Source organism: Desmodus rotundus, chromosome 1 (genome assembly GCF_022682495.2).
Source record: "Desmodus rotundus isolate HL8 chromosome 1, HLdesRot8A.1, whole genome shotgun sequence".
NCBI lineage: Eukaryota > Metazoa > Chordata > Mammalia > Chiroptera > Phyllostomidae > Desmodus > Desmodus rotundus.
In genome coordinates this window covers 167,143,112-167,159,594 of record NC_071387.1, presented here as the reverse complement: position 1 = coordinate 167,159,594, position 16,483 = coordinate 167,143,112, and the positions used below count along the sequence as shown (strand labels likewise).

Sequence of the window (16,483 nt, the reverse complement as noted above, 5' to 3'; positions counted from 1 at the left end):
CTAGCTGGGTCTGGGGACAGGCAGGGTGGTACACAGCCACAGTTCTTGCCTGAAATACAGAAGGAATCCATGAGGGGTGCCGGCTATGTCCTCAGCTCAGACTCGTTAACTTCTGAGGACCCCTCTCTGGTTAGAAACACGCGCAGGTATCAGGATAATTTTCTGTGTCCCTGTTCTTCCAACTGCTCTCTCTGCCTGCACTTTCTCCTCTCTGCAGTCTGTTTGTTCAGCAGTCTCTGGGTTAATCTCGTGAAATGGCAACCTTAGGAAAGTGATGGCCGTGGCTTCGCATTGTCTCTAGGAAAAGTTTTTCAACCAGAAAAACTGATTTTTCTCTTGGACCTTAAATTAAGCCCATGACTCCACAAAAGAAAACTAGTCTGTCTGGTGATTAAGCAGTTACTTTGTTTTCACCCATAAATAATGTTTCCCACCTTTTCTCTCTAGGGTGGAGAAAACTCACATTCCTTCCCTAGGGTGGTTCTGAATTTCTTGATATTTAAAAAATTTAAATTTACATCAAGGGATAAAGCCTTGCTACCAGGCAGAATAATCAAAACATGCCACAAGCTGGGAAAGAAATTCTAAAAATGTTATTAGCAATGACAATATCATTGGAAAATGCAGAGAGAGGGGGAGCGGAGAGATTGAGAGAGAAGCCATTTAGGGTAGCCACCACAAAAGAGTGAAAATTGTTTAGGACGCATAAATTCTAGCATGATATTTTTTCCATTGACAATTTTGAGATAATTGTACATTCACATTTAGTTATAAGAACTAATACAGAGATACTTTGTATTCTCTGCCCAGTTTCCCCCAATGGTAACACTTTGTAAAACTGTGTGTGGTATCTCCATTAGTATTGACGTTGATACAAGGTACCCATCTTATTCAGGTTTCCCAGCTTTACTTATATGCATCAGCACCGTGTAACTTTAAATTTCTATACCATTTTGTCACCTGAATAATTCTAAAAGCACAAGGATCCCTCATGTTGCCCTTTTATTTTATTTCTCTCCCCCCAATATTCTTTTAACCCTTGTCAACTGTTAATCTGTCCTCTGTTTCTACAATTTTTTTTTCATTTAAAAAATATTGGCCCTGTCTGGATAGCTCAGTTGGTTGGAGCGTCGTTCCGTACACCAAAAGGTTGCAGGTTCAATCCCTGGTTGGGGTGCATATGGGAGGCAACTGATCAATGTTTCTCTCTCCCCCTCCCTCCTTCTCTCTTTCCTGCTCTTCCTAAAATCAATAAACATATCTTTGGGTGAGGATTTAAAAAATGTTGTATAAATGAGATTATAGAGTCCGTGACCTTTGGGATTGGCTTTTGTCACTCGGCATTGTTTTCTGGAGGTTGATCCACGTGGTGTGTGTCAGTAGGTTGCCCCTACCATTGCGGAGCAGCAAGCGTTGCTGTGGCATGCACGTGCACAGGGCGAGCGCCTGCACTAGTGTTTCGCCATTCCCCTGTCAGAGGACGCCTGGGCTCATTCTAGTTTCTCACTGTTACAAATAGGCTGCTGTGGACGATCATGCACGTGTTTTTGTGTAAACCTAAGTTTATATTTCTCTGTGGGGAAAATACCCAGCAGTGGCGTCTCTGTGTGTTTAGTTCAGAACCTGCTGGCCCTGGCCAGGCGGCTCACTTGGTTAGAGCGCTGTCCCGGTATGCCAAGGTTGCAGGATCCCCATCAGGGCGCATGCAAGAATCGACCAATGAATCCACACATAAGCAGAACAACAAATCGATGTTTTTCTCTCTTCTCTCTCTCTAAAATCAATATTTTTTTTTTTAAAGAAAAGAAACTGCCAAGCTCTTTTCGAGACTGGCTGTGTCATTCTGTATCCCCACCAGCAACACAGGAGCGATTGTATCTCCTCCACATCCTCTCCAGCATTTCGGGTTGCCACTATTTTTTATTGTAGCCGTTTGAATGGTATGTATTGATTGATATCTCATTATGGATTTAATCTGCGTTTCCCTAATGGCTAATGATGTTGAACATCTTTCCATGTGTTTGTTTGCCATCTGTGTATCCTCTTTAGTGAAATGTCTGTTCCTGTCTTTTGTCAGTTTTCTAATTGGATTGTTTGAGGGTTATTTACGTATTCTAAATACTAGCCATTTGTTAGATATTTTCTCCCAGTCTGTAGCATGCCTTGTCATCCCCCTCTCATGGGCTTTCACAGAGCAAGTTTTAAACTTTGATGTCTAGCATGATTAAAACAAAAATACTTCTTGGCCTTTTTCATGTTCAATGGTCCATTGAGAATCTAATGAAAGCTATAAACTCTTGTCAGAAAAATGCACATGCACACAAAACTTTGCATCTAATTTCATGGAGTTCACAGACTGTATAAAGTCTATTGATGGACCATATGTTATGAACTCATACCTTAATCACGGTTGCATTAACTTATAGCAATATAAGACTCCAGGGAGAGTTGCTGTTACCAAAGTAGAAAGTGAGAAAACTTGTGGCTACAACAGCAGAGCAAGCTTCTTTGCCAGACTTTACTGAGAACTTAACTCAAATGCCCCTTTCTCAGCAACACATTTCTTGACTCTAGGAGGTAGATTGCTGCTTTAACTTTTGTAGGTTGAACAGCTACACTGTAAAAAAGCAATCTCTCTTATACTGAGTTCAGACTTTTAGGCATCACCAATGAATGTACTTGTGGGCTTTCACACCTTCCAGTTCAGTTTTACCAGCATGACTCTCTTCTCTTTGTGTAACTTGTCATTTTCCTTGCTGTAGTTCCTTTATAGAAGTGAGTGGAAAATAAGAGAAATAGGATGCTGGTGAAGAAGCAGGGGTCTAATAAGTTTGATATGGTCATTAGCTATGCCCATGCAGAGAATAGTCAGTATCAGTGGGGCCATCATTGAACTTGATTTGCTTCCCTGCTGAACGAAATGCATAAAATAAGCACATAGTAGAAAAAGCTGGAAGATATTTTGTTGAAAAATCTGACTAAAAGGTAACACATACAGCTAACCCTTCAAAAACATGGGTTCGGGCCCTGGCAGGGTAGCTCAGTCGGTCAGAGTCTTGTGTCAATATGCCAAGGTTATGGGTTCGATCCTTGTCAGGGCTCATACAAGAATCAACCAATGAATGGATAATAAGTGGAGCAACAAATCAATGTTGCTTTCTCTCTCTCTCTTTCTGTCTCTCCTTCCCTTTCTCCCTCCCTCTTTTTCTCTAAAATCAAAAAGAAGAAAAACATGTTTGAAATATGTGGGTCACTTATATGTGGATTTTTTTCAATAAGTACTGCAAATGTATTTTCTCTTGCTTATGACATTCTTTAGTAACATTTTTCTCTAGTTACTTCATTGTAAGAATATAGTTTATAATACACATGTAATAGTTTATATAGCCATGTAATACGAAAAAGAGACATTTTGTTGAAGAAGACAAAGATACAAGAAACATTGTACATAGGACAGTGATGCCTCAGTCCCCTTCAAAGTAGGTACCTTGGAACCTCACACAGTTCTCCCAATCGCCATCAGCTGCCCTGCTGTATTTTCCTGAATCTCACCAATGATCCAACATCTCTTCCCTTTCAAAGGTGATTTTAGTTTGGGGAAAAGCCAGAAGTTGCAGGGTGTCATATCGGAGCTGTAGGGTGGCTGAGTCACCTGGATGATTTGATGTTTCACCAAAAAACTCTGCACGAGACATGATGTGTGAGTGGGTGCGTTGTTGTGATGAAGCTGCCAATCACCAGTTGCCCGTAGCTGCAGACTTCTGAATCATCTGAATAGCTTCCACAGAGGAATGTTCAAGCTTAATGCAAAATTTGATGCAGATTCATTGCTCTATTTGCTCAGTCATTTTGAATGTGATACCCACACAGTACACATGCTCACTTAACAGTGTCTACGACCCCCACTGACTAGTACAGTGGAGTTGTCATTGTTCACGCATGCACATTCCAGTCCACTCTCCTTGGCTGCCAGGTTACATGATGTCACACAAACTGTTCTCATTATGTTAACAATGGCTGGAATTTTTCCGGGCAGACCTTGTATAACATACAAAATATGTGTTAATTGACTCTTATAGGTAAGGCTTCAGGTCAACAGTAGGCTCTTAGTCAAGTTTTTGGGGAGTCAAAATTTATACATGCATTTTTGACCGTGCAGAGGTTCAGTGCCCCAACCCTCATATTGCTCGAGTGGCAACTGCAATTAGGAATGTTATTGCCAAGTGTCTGGCAAAGGACTTTGGATGCCTGTAAGTCTGTAGTGCACTTTTATCACAGATTATTGTCTGTATTTTAGGGATGCATTATGTATGAAAGTAGGAGGTCAATGACCTTTACTCCTTTGTGTTTCCAAACCCATTACTCCAAACTATTGGACTCTTAAGTGTTTCCTAAAAATAGTACGCATCTGTGTTTTCCTTCATGATTCCTATTATATAGTTCATTTATTACTTCATGCGCGCCCTACGCTATCATATCCTGCCAGGTCAATGGTATTATTACTCCTTTAAAACCTTCAGCTTTTCGTGGATGTAGATGTTATCCCAACCAGACTGTGAGCTCATCAGTGGTGGGGCAGTGTTTCAAGTACATTAGTATCCCTCCTGCGACAGGCTGCATGGTGTGCTGTGCACACAGCGACAGGGGATTGACTTCTGGACACACAGGACTTTAGAGGCCTGTTGCTGCTGAGGAAACTGATGCTTTGACAGGTTGCATCTTGAGATTTGTGTTGACTACGAAGGATACACTAAATGGGTTAACAGCATTAGTGAGATTATAAAGGGGGATGTTCAATTGATTTATAAAAAGCTTCTTAAGGGCTTAGTTTGTGTGCAAGTAAGTTCTGTGAAAAGTGAATGTGACAGCTTTGGCGGAACATTTTGTTAGCAGTTAGCTCACGTTCCTCTTTGTGCTTTATAAACATTCTCTAACTTAGGCTGCACCATTTCGGACTGACTGGCTCCCCTTCTACCTCCCTACCACCCCCAGTAGTTGGAATTAATGAGATCCTATTGAATAGTTACTACTGTTTCCTTTCTAATCTTCAGACATCTCCCACACTCTGAGTTCTCCAAATAATGCTGCTTAGGGCTGCATGACTCAGGTGGATAACTCTGTTCTGAAGCAGGTCTGTAGGCACTGTTGTGTATTCAACAGTAGGTTTATTTCCAAAATGCTCTCTCCTTACCCATTTCCATTGCGTTAGCACTGAAGGTTTTTACTTAGACTTGGCCTTACCTCCCTGTTGTTTCACTGTGTTTTCCTCCTTCTCCAGTTCGTATAACAGTTGTGAAATACAGTTATAGTTCTACACTCCCAGGTTTGTATATGGAGCGATGAATCAACATTTTCCTCTAAGTGCAGAGGTTTCAAACTGAGGTGGTAATAGAGTTGCCCCAATAGTAATTGCTCTGCCCTTTGAATTTTCAAATCCTAGGGGGAGTATTCAGCTCTATAAAATCAAACACAATTGTATCTGGTCCAGTGCTCTTCAGAATTCACCATGCCTAGAGATCCCTGTGGGCTGTCAGGGTGGGACAGGGCTGTGTCGGTTCGCTGCAGACTCACCTGGCCCTGATTACTGCTGAATTATTTAAATCAGTCTAATTCTTAGAGGCTCTGAGTGATTTCATTTGAAATAGACTTGATTGCTTTAAAAAAATACCCTTTGTGTATGTTTAATGTACAATAATAATACATATGCAATAAGTACAGCTACTATTGAGTGCTTATGAGGCAATTATTTTTTACGCTGTTAAATCTCTATCTCTTTTTAAAATCCTCACTTGGTGATATGTTCATTGATTTTGAGAGAGCGAGAGAGAGAGAGAGAGAGAGAGAGAGAAATGAATGTGAGAGAGAAACATTGATTGGTTGCCTTCCATATGTGCCCTGACTGGGAATCGAACCCACAAATTTTTGGTGCACAGGATGAAGCTCCAACCAAATGAGCCTCATGGCCATGGCTCTATCAGGTATCTTAATGCTCACAACAATCTTATGAGGGTAGGTACTGTTACTAGCTCTACATTGGCTTAGGGAGATGAAATAACTGGCCCAATGTCACACAGAACCTGGCAGAGCTGGTGTTCATATGCAACCTGTTCCTGAGCCTGTACTGTCAGGCATTTGCTTCCTTTTAGCCAAGCATATCGCAGTCTTTCAGACCATCTTTATGTTACAAAAGGACTTTGTGCTGCAGCTGAGGAGAGCATGGGCTCTGGGGTCAGAGGGGCTGGAAGCACATGCCAGTTCGACCACTTCTAGCTTCTCAGCCTAGGCCAAGGGGCGTAACTTTGCTGAGCTTTCCTTTCCTCACGTGTGAAGTGGAGACCGCACTGGAGTTCCTCTTCTCTGAGAGCTGGTATCAGGGACGCTTCTTAAAATGGCACCAAGATTTCATAGGAAAGAGTGAGAGAAAAAGGATTTGCCTGGGGCTCTAGTTTTTGAAAAGGAAACTAAAATGATGAAAAGAAGCATCATGTTTGTTTTAGAAAACTTGTTTTATTTCTTTGGCCAACAGGCAGCATAGCATCATGGTTGGGCGTGGAGGCTCTGGATGTGCCTGCTGGAATCCCTGCCATGTTCTGTGTGACCTAATGCAAACTTAGTTTTGTACTCTGCTAATTCTGGGAACGAACATAAGATGAATTGTGTCTGTGTGATTAATGGGGGAGGGGGTCATGATTTTTATGGACAAAATTAACAGACATTTCCTGCTATCACATTTGATTTTCAGAGAACAGTTATGGAGGTCATTTTTATTAGGACTGTCAAGAACTTCTTCTGTTTTCTCAGAATGTAGGGAGTAGAAGGTGCTCTTATTCCTGTAATACTGAAATTATTATATTGACTTTTCTCACTGTGATTTGTCTTCTTTATTTGTTGATGGATTTCTGGCACATCCTCATTGATCAGTAGCTTCATTATTTGAGAGGTCCCCAGTACTCAAACATACTTTCTCAGCTTTAACTTTATTTCAGGCTTAAAAAAAAAAAGATTTCCAATTTTGTTTTAAGTTGATTTGTATTTTACTTACAACATCTGATAACCAAAAGATAATCAAAACAATTAGCTACAAAAAAAATCTGTTGATGTACAAGATGGAATGGCTGAAGAGTACCGTATTTTTCAGACTGTAAGATGCCCTCCCCCACCAAATTTGGGAGGAAAATGGGGGTGCGTATTATAGTCCAAATATAGCTTACCTGGCTCGTGGGGGAGAGGGGACAGCAGCGGTGGAGTGGGGTTTTTTCCCCCTATTTTCCTCCTCTAAAACCTAGGTGTGTCTTGTGGTTCGGTGAGTCTTATAGTCTGAAAAATATGGTAGATGCTAACATTAAGGGTGGGTGGAGAATGAATGGGGGAGGAAGTTGCTTGTAATTTTATAAGTGGTCAGTTTATTTTTTTTTTAATTTATGTTTAGGTAATTTTTGCTTCTCAGTGTAACCTGTAATTGCATGGACTTGTAAATGAAGAGTCACGTACCTCAAACTTCCTCCATGTTCCTCGCAAGGCTGTTGTGTGAAGTCTCCGAGATGAAATTCATAAAAGACTTAGCATGGCGCCCAACATGCCATTTTTCTTCCAAATGTAGTTACTGATAGTCTTGATAAATATTCTTCGAGCATTACCTGTTAATAGTTTTGTAAAAGACATGCAACCCAATGACTATTGTGTGTTCAAAGACAAGATTTAAGTCATGGGTTTTATACTGAATCAGTCTTTGAATACGTCATTTAGATGCAAAAACTTAAGAAACTCAGAATTTCATGAAGTCAAGAACTGATTTTTTTTCTATATAAGTTGAATGTTATATTTTCTTTCCTCTTTAACTTAAAATATTTTTACCTGTTTAAAATTGTCTATTTTTCTTTTGAGTTAACTGGCGATCAAAGATATTGGGATATTTAGTCCTCATAAAGTCCTAAAACATTGTATCTTGATGTTCTTTTCATAAGATTCTTTTCCCTTTTTGGAGCAAACTTAAAAATGTTGACTGTGTACCAAGACCCCAAACCATCCCCTGATGTCTGCCAGCGAGACTGGAAATATTTTTACTTTTACCTCCCTAGGAAACATTTAAAAAAAATGCAGTATGATTAAAGCAAAAAAAAAAAAAAGTACTTGAATCTGAAAATTTGAAATTTACAGGTGGAGAACTCAAGCATTAGGAAACAAATGCAGTGTAGAACCTGACATTATATACAGGGAAAAGCTACAGTGTGAAGAATTCAGGCAGTTGTAACTTGCTTTGCAAATATAACTGGTTTAATTATTAAAGTTGTTTTACAAGGAGGCACAGAATGGTTTAGCCATGCAGCTCCGCAGGTGAGCACAGAACTTACTGCTCTTTACTCTAAAAGAGGAATTAATTTTGGGAAAATCCAAATGAGAATATATCTTTCAGCTTGAAGTTTATTTTATCAAGTATGTATGTAAATTGCTCCCAATTATTTTCTCCCCAACTTCACTAGGAAATGTTGACAGGGCTTTTACTCCTCAAAATACATCTTCATATTCTCATCAAAAGTGGTTTTTGATATACTTTATTGTCAAACAAAATCTAATAAATATCTCATGCTTAGTTGTGGAAAACACCTGTACTATCATATAAATAAATGTATGGTAAGCCCCCTCACTGCCTAATTTGTTTTAGTGTACTTCTTAAAAATTTCAAGTCTTCAAAGTTTTGTTCACAAAGGAATGCGCTTTAGTTTGTTGCTTTATTATTTTCGGTATACTATTTCAGTCTTTTAAAAAATCACTGCATTTCCTATAGAATGAATTTCTTATGCTGTGAAGTAGAAATGTTGAATGATTTATAATTTCATCAAGTTCAGTGCAATGTAAAGATGTGGAGTTGTGCATGGCATGGCTATGAATGTAAGTGAAAATATTGTTAATATCTTGAGACACAGTGTGCATTTAGGGTAAGGAGTCATGGTATCTGCTGGTGGATATACATTCGTATTTTAAGTGCCTTCTTGATAATTTTTAATTTTCAGGGGATCTACTTGTCATTGCTATTGGATTAGTCTTTATTTCACAGTGATAAGCAATTAATATTAGAAATGGGAGTCTCAGTTTTGTCATATTCTTGTTAGTATTATCTTTAATTTGAAGTTTCTTTCCTGGACTTCTTAAGCCATTCATCTAATATGTGAGGTTAGATTCAGTAAAAACTGATGCTTATGATCCATTTAAGTGGGCACACACGCAGCACAGTGTGCTGGAAATGAGGGCCAGGGAGGGGCTCCGATGTCCACCCCTTGAGCTTGGGGGACCCTCCGTCTTCTCTCAGGATGATTGATGAAATGGAACTTGTGACCTAGTAGGGTGCCAGTGCCAGCATTTATGTAAATTATTAATGAAACTTAAGTTAAAAGATGTTATAAAAAATAAATACAGGACTTTATATATTTTCCTCCTGGCCAAGTTTGTCCTCTGAGGATTACTATACTAAATGTCACAGTTTGGATTGCTGTGTGCCTGCCTTCTTAAGAGAAGGCCCCAAACTACAGTCACGGGCTGCAGCCCAGGAACCAGAGCCAGGCTCAGCTTGTCCCACTTCTGCTCTCTGTGGGGCGGGGAAGGGGGGGTGGTGAGTCTCCCCGTCTGCCCCATTCAGTATTCTCCTGCAGCCCACTCTTCACTTGTTCCCCATCTGTAGGTCTCTTTTGTCCAGCTCTGAGCACCTTGAGGGCTGGGCCTCATTGTAGTGTTCAGTGAAGTTTCCTTCCCAATTTTTTTTATTGAGGTATAATTGCCATACAACATCTTATTCGTTTCAGGCGTACGACATAATGATTTGATGTTTGTGTGTGTTGCAACATGATCACCACAATAAGGCTCGTTAACTGCCGCCAGCATACATACTGACAGAATTTTCTTTGTAATGAGAAATTTTATAATCCATTTCCTTAGCGACTTTAAAATATGCAATACAATATTATTAACTGTACTCACTATGTTGTACATTGCATCCTTATAACTTATTTCATAACTGGAAGTTTGTACCTATTTGACAACTTTCAGTGGCTCCCTTTTGAGTGATAGCTCCCTTTGCTCCGAAGCTGGAAGCTGGTTTTAGGGTGTGGGTGTAAAAGGGTCAGGCACACCCAGAGGCAGATGAGATGCATGCAGCTGTGAGGAAGTTGGTTAGTGTGATAGCGGCCTGCGTTCCCCCAGATTGAAATGTCTGGTCCTGCCTAAGATCTACAGTAGAATGGTCTTGTCACCCTTGGCTCCTGCCTGGTTCGGCCAAAGTGGATTCTGGTCTGAGAGAAGCCTGTGATCCACGTGAATAACTAAGGCGAAACTTTTAACATGCTTATGCTGACTTTTCTTGCCTTTCTGAAATATAATTTTTATTCTGGGAGTAGTCGGTGGGGTGTCAGGTTTTCCTTGTGTGTGGAAATTAACATGAAATAAGAAAGGGGGGATATTTTATACGGGTAGCATCTCATTTCTCTGCAATGTTCCTGTCTAGTGAGTTACTACTCCTGCCTGAACAATGTTGGTAACTGAAGAGTAGGACGTAGTTCTGTTGGCTGGTCACATGGGGACTCCTGCAATAAATGCTCTTCTTCCTATTTGCAGATGCAGAAGCCATGGAGCTGAGCTGCAGCGAAGTACCTCTTTACGTAAGTTCCTAAGCGCTGGGCTTCAGGTTTAAGTGGCCCGTTCTTAGACTCAAAACCCATGTGACTGAGGTGGGGAGAAAGGCTTTGCTCATTACTGGACTGAGGCTTTTGTAAAACAACACGCAGTGCTACTGTCCAGTTTAAGTATTTGCACAAAGCCTTTTAAAACGGGTTGGCTCCTGGTTCCAAAGTCTGGGTTTTAATTATATTTCCCCGAGTAACTTTTTGTTTAACTGTGTAAGTCCTGGACTCAGACTTTATTCATATATATGCTTTTAAGTATATTATTTTATGATAACATCCTGATAATAGCCAAGGGCATGTTCTGTGTGTGTATTTTGAGGGGAAGGTTCAGCAATAATTGTGTTGGTTAAAAGCATGAAATTGAAATTCAAAGGGAAGAGTGCTGGGGCATAGATATAGTCTAAGTGGGGTTGGGTGACAGAGATGCCCATTGAGATGCCCAATCTATGTGCCTTCCGGTTTGAGGGAGGATTCTGCTCTTAAGGATAGATCCGGGGGTAATGGGAGTGGACCTATTGTCTCCTCTCTTAAAATGGCAGATAGCTTCCTCTTCCCATCTTATTTCAGACAAAACTTCTTCTCTTGGAGCCTGTTTTGATGGGGAGAGGGAGTGTGGGTGTGTCAGTGGGGACAGGGAGTGTGGGTGTGTTAGTGGGGGTGTGGGTGTGTCAGTGGGGAGAGGGAGTGTGGGTGTGTCAGTGGGGGTGTGGGGGTGTCAGTGGGGAGAGAGAGTTTAGGTGTGTTGGTGGGGAGTGGAGTGTGGGTGTGTCAGTGGGGAGAGGGAGTATGGGTGTGTCAGTGGGGGTGGGGGTGTGTCAGTGGGGAGAGGGAGTGTGTGGGTGTGTCAGTGGGGGTGTGGGTGTGTCAGTGGGGAGAGGGAGTGTGGATATGTGTAGGAGGACTGCTGTTTCAGGTGGTCGTTGAGTTATCCACTCATGGACTACAGCAAGAGTACGGGATCTGGTATAAAGGATATGACCTCAATTCAGATTAGACCTTAATAGAACAATATAAGAAATTGGAACAAGTTTAATCAGAATCCTCAGTCAATTAAAATGTATTAATTCACTTCCTCTTGCCAATCTTTGTTACTCAAGTCCTCACACCCCTTTCCTCTATTATGCATCCCACTGTATTCTCTGGAGTAGCAAAAAATGATCAAGTAAATGGATGTCAGAATAAAAAAAAAAGCCTCCTGGGTTACCCAGCGGTCTGTAGAACTCTCTTCAGCTGGGCTTCGCGGGTCGTAAAATGTGTTCATAGACAGTTAGGCTCGGCCCAGCCGGAACTGAAGATTTAAAAAGGGCTGGTCCAAGGCCGACTGGTAAAGTACCCCAAGTTTCATTTATTTTATTTTTGTATTTTATTCCTCCTCAGCTCTGTTCATTCTACCCTGCTTCCCTACCTCAACCCAAATAAATAAATTTTGTCTCTATTTGCATGGAGTTTTATCTATATTTCCATGGAATTTTATCAAAGGTTCTTTTGGCATTTATTTAGATAATGTGTTTTTTATTTGAATGACTGTGATATACTGGATCTCTTAATTTTGATGCTTTCCAGTATTCTACCAATCCTATTTAGTTTTTATAACTGGTTCTTTTGGAAAAACAAATTAAGATAACTCTGGGAAGTACATAATTTAGATAGAACCCAAACAGGACAAATTGTGAAGAATCCATACCATTGAAATTATAAAAATAAACAGATCCACAAGCCTGACCGTGACGTAAAACCTTGTGGTCGGTCAGCATACTCGGGGCTGGGGTGGCAGCTCTGCCGGACTTAGTTAGACCTGCCAGACTGTGGTCAGACCAGGGGAGAGCCGCTCATAATCTCGCCCCCATAGACAACATGTTGTTAAAACATTCCCATGTCCTGAAGCACAGCGTTTTCTTCCTTTGACATCTCTGACAACTGTACTTGAACAACAATTAAATTAAAAAAAATAAATATTAAAAAACAAAACAAAACATCTCTGAAATTGAAATGCTCTTACACTGTGCATCCTGGCAGAAGTCAGGATGTAGCTGTCATCACCTACACATGTGTGACCTTGGTCACAATCGTCACTTCAGAGTACTTATGAACCTTGCTGGTACGACATGCCTTAATTGCTTTCAAAGTTATTTCACCGTGATTTGGTATCAAAAGGCAAAGTTACTGTGTATACAGAAAGACATGGAAACAGCAGCATGATACATGATGAAATCTGTATAAATAAGTTAAAGTAAAATTCTAACATCATGACCGGGTTTTTTTTGTGGAATATAAAATGTATATTATAACTGGCGGTATCTTGTATTAATTATGCGTATTTCATATATCCATCACTGACTCGATTTATGTATGTAGGTTGTAACCTGGTTTTTTCACTTAACATTTTATGTCAGTAGTCTTGAAGGCTGACCTAAGCCAGGCTGACCATTAGGCCTCATCAGTGAGGCGGTCGGCGGGGGTGAATGACGGTGACGACAAGTCTCAAACCAGATCCCATCAATCAGCAACATGGAAGAGAGCGGACACGAAAGCTGTAGAGCAGCTGGTTCCTGTGCTTGATGCAAACCTTTTCTCTGCCTTTCCATCTTCAGAGATCTGATAAACATTCACTTCTAGCTTCTCCTAATTTGCTATAATCTGGGTTTTAAACCCTTAATATTTTAAAATGTATAACACACTTCATATATTATTAAAAAACAAAAAGAAATGAAAACCATTTTTAACCCTGTCATCCATGGTAAGCACTAGTGACATTTTTGTGGTTTTTTTCTTCCAGAATTTTATCTACATTTCTGTGGAATTTTATCAAAGGTTCTTTTGGCATTTATTTAAATAATGTGTTTTTTTTTTTAATTTGACTCACTGTGATATATTGGATCTCATAATTTTGATGCTTTCAAGTATTCTACCAATCCTATTTAGTTGTTACAACTGGTTCTTTTGGAAAAACAAATTAATTTAATTCTGGTAAGTACATAATTTAGATAGAACCCAAACAGGACAAATTGTGAAGAATCCATAACACTGAAATTACAAAAATACGAGGCATAGTGATTGTATGCTAATGCACTGGAAAAATCTCACTAAGGTAGGCTTTAAAAATATAAACTACAAGATTTATCTCACAGAGAATTAGATCACATAAATGGAGCAATTATGATGAAGTAAAAAAATTAATAGAAATTATTCTCCAACTTCTACCAACCCACCCACCTTTCAAAAAAGAGCCCCTCTGCCCTTGTGGTGTGGCACACTTGGTTGGAGCGTTGTCCCAGACATCAAAAGGTCGTGGGTTCGATCCCTGGTTGGGGAGCTTAGGGGAGGCAACTGATTGATGATTCTCTCTCACATTGATGTTTCAGTTTTTCTCTAAAATCAGTAAACATTTTTTTTAAAAAAGCACCTAATTTAGGTAGATCCTATAGGTGATATTTTGTTTAATCATAACCTGTTTTGATTGAACTCCTGTAACATTTTTACAGTCAAAATGTCTTTCTGTTTCTCTTTTTGGGTCACTAGAGAGAATTCTTCCCAAAGATCATAGAGAGTTGATTAATACCGATAGAAAAATCTATGGATCTACTCCTTTTTTCCTTCCCACACATTATGTTTGGATGTTTGAAGAAAGCTTTCAACTTTCTTTTTAAAGTTTTATTCTTTTATGTCTTTTACTTTTTTTGTTTAAACCCCTTTTAGAACAACTGATATTCCAGGGTAGACTATTTTGTCCCTTTTTTTTTTTTTCCCGGTCGTGAGGTGGGGGCACGGTCTGAATTCTGGAAGCACTCTTTCTTTCTTTTTTTCTTAAGTTTTTTTTTTCCCTTTGCTGCCTGCCAGCAAATATTTAGATTCCATTATGCTGTTTTAGTTTCTGTATAGTCTTTTCAAATCTTGTTCTGTTCTCTTCTTATGCCCATGTAGTTGTAGAGAGATAATCTTTTATATTTTGTTGTGAGCACAAAGCAAGAACTTAAAATACTTTTTTCTCTCTCTACCAGGAATCTGTTTCAGAGAGAGGTTCAGTCTCTGATTCTGTTGTTGTGCTGTTGAATTTTTTGGCAAACATTTTTTTCTCATTATTTTGGGCAAATATTTCTGTTCGCTCATCTTTAGGAAGGAGACTCTAGCTTACTTCGTATTGGAGATGCAGGGCTATTCCTGAACTCAGCCACAGACTGACCTTAACTTTGACAGTGAACCATGGAGGTCCACTGGGTTGCTATTGCAGGGAGAGAGGAACACTGCTCTATGATAAAGTTAGAGAAGGAGCAGGGATTGGCAGGACTGGTAGCCAAGAGTTTTATAGGATCGGTTTGCAAACCTTAGGGATGCGGGCGTTGCAGATCCAGTCTTCAGCCTCTGAGCAGCTTCCTGCACCCGTCCCTAAAGGGGTACTAAAGGAGCAGTTCTGGAAGGGCAGGCTATCTGTTCACGGTAGACAAGATACAGTCTGGTTTGAGATCTAAGCTTTTATTTTTTATTTTTATTTTCTTGAATTCACTGTGGTGACTTTGGTTAATAAAATTATATAGGTTTCAGGTATGCAAGGCTATAATTTATCATCTGCATATTGTACTCTGTGTTCACCACCTCAAGTCAAATCTCCTTCCATCACCACTTACACCCTGCCTTTAACCTTTTCCACATCTTCCACTCCACTTTCCCTCTGGTAACCCCCATGCTGTTGTCTATGTCTCTGACTTTTTTTTCCCTTTGCCTAACAGACTCATAGATACAGAGAACAGACTGAGAGCTATCAGAGGAGAAGGGGGTTGGGGGCTGGATAAAAAAGGTATAGGCTTACTTTTTAGGTTGGATGGTAACTTAAGCTAGTGAAAAGCTGTAGTGACAAAGAGAACGAGAAGGGAGCATCCTGGAACAGTGTGAGTGAGGGTTAGTACGACCCATCTGAGGGTTTATAGCATATGACTCTGACATCTCTTGGGAGTTTGAAAATCCTACAGGTTGTTTTTATTTTTTTTTGTTTTAGGTTGTTGCTTTTAGTCTTATATGTGCCATTTTCTAGTTTGTCCGTGAAAAGAGATAGGAAAAGATGCAAGTAGAACTTGAAAGGAGAGATTTTTGCTGACTGGGTACTTGATTGAATGTTGAAAGAGGAAGAGATTTTGCATTCACAAGCTAAATTGTGTGTTTTGCTGGTGAATGTTTTTCGATTACTTTTTAAATTGTGTTTTCTCTCAATTTTTGTTAAGGATGGTTATAAAACATAAGTATAAAAATAAGTATGTTATACTTATTTATTCACACTGGCACATTAACTATATTTTTATTTTTATGTAAAGTATAATTAGCAATCATCTTCCCAAAGTGTCAGTTCAGTGCTGTGACTAGACAGAAGAGCTCTTTCTCGGGAAATTGTTGGCTCCAAAGGCTTTCCCCCTTTTGTTCTTAATAGAAATAGTTTTATGTTTAATGATGATTTAAATAACACTTGCTCATTATAAAAAGTAAGTAAAATCATTAAGAAGAATGTAAAGATCACCTGAAATTCTATGTTTGAAAGAACTTTCCTTGGATGCACACATACACACGTGTTCCATAAAAGGAAGCGTATGGACAAACTGTTTTTATTACCTTGGACAGATCTCATTAATTCCCCTCCCCTCCCCCATGTAACACCTCCCTGTCTTCTGACATAGCACACTTGCTCTCAGGAGCAGTAGTATCCCTTGGAAACTTGTTAGAAATACATGTTCTCAGACTTTCCCCCAGACCCACTGAATCAGACACTCTGGGGGTGGGGCCTGGCAATCTGTGCTTTAACCCAGCCTTCAGGCCGTTCTGATGTA

General features: G+C 39.8%; 1 protein-coding gene across 6 annotated transcripts in view; it reads left to right on the top strand.

Moving 5' to 3' along the window:
- The window catches only part of ARHGEF28 (Rho guanine nucleotide exchange factor 28), a 278,654-nt gene that overhangs the window by 38,967 nt on the left and 223,204 nt on the right, over positions 1-16,483 (top strand). For all 6 annotated transcript variants that reach the window (XM_045197846.2, XM_045197847.2, XM_024563496.3 and 3 more), the window contains exon 2: positions 10,606-10,649. In XM_045197846.2, the coding sequence (XP_045053781.2) occupies positions 10,617-10,649 (33 nt within the window). In that variant the 5' untranslated portion in view covers positions 10,606-10,616. The remainder of the gene's footprint in view (positions 1-10,605; positions 10,650-16,483) is intronic.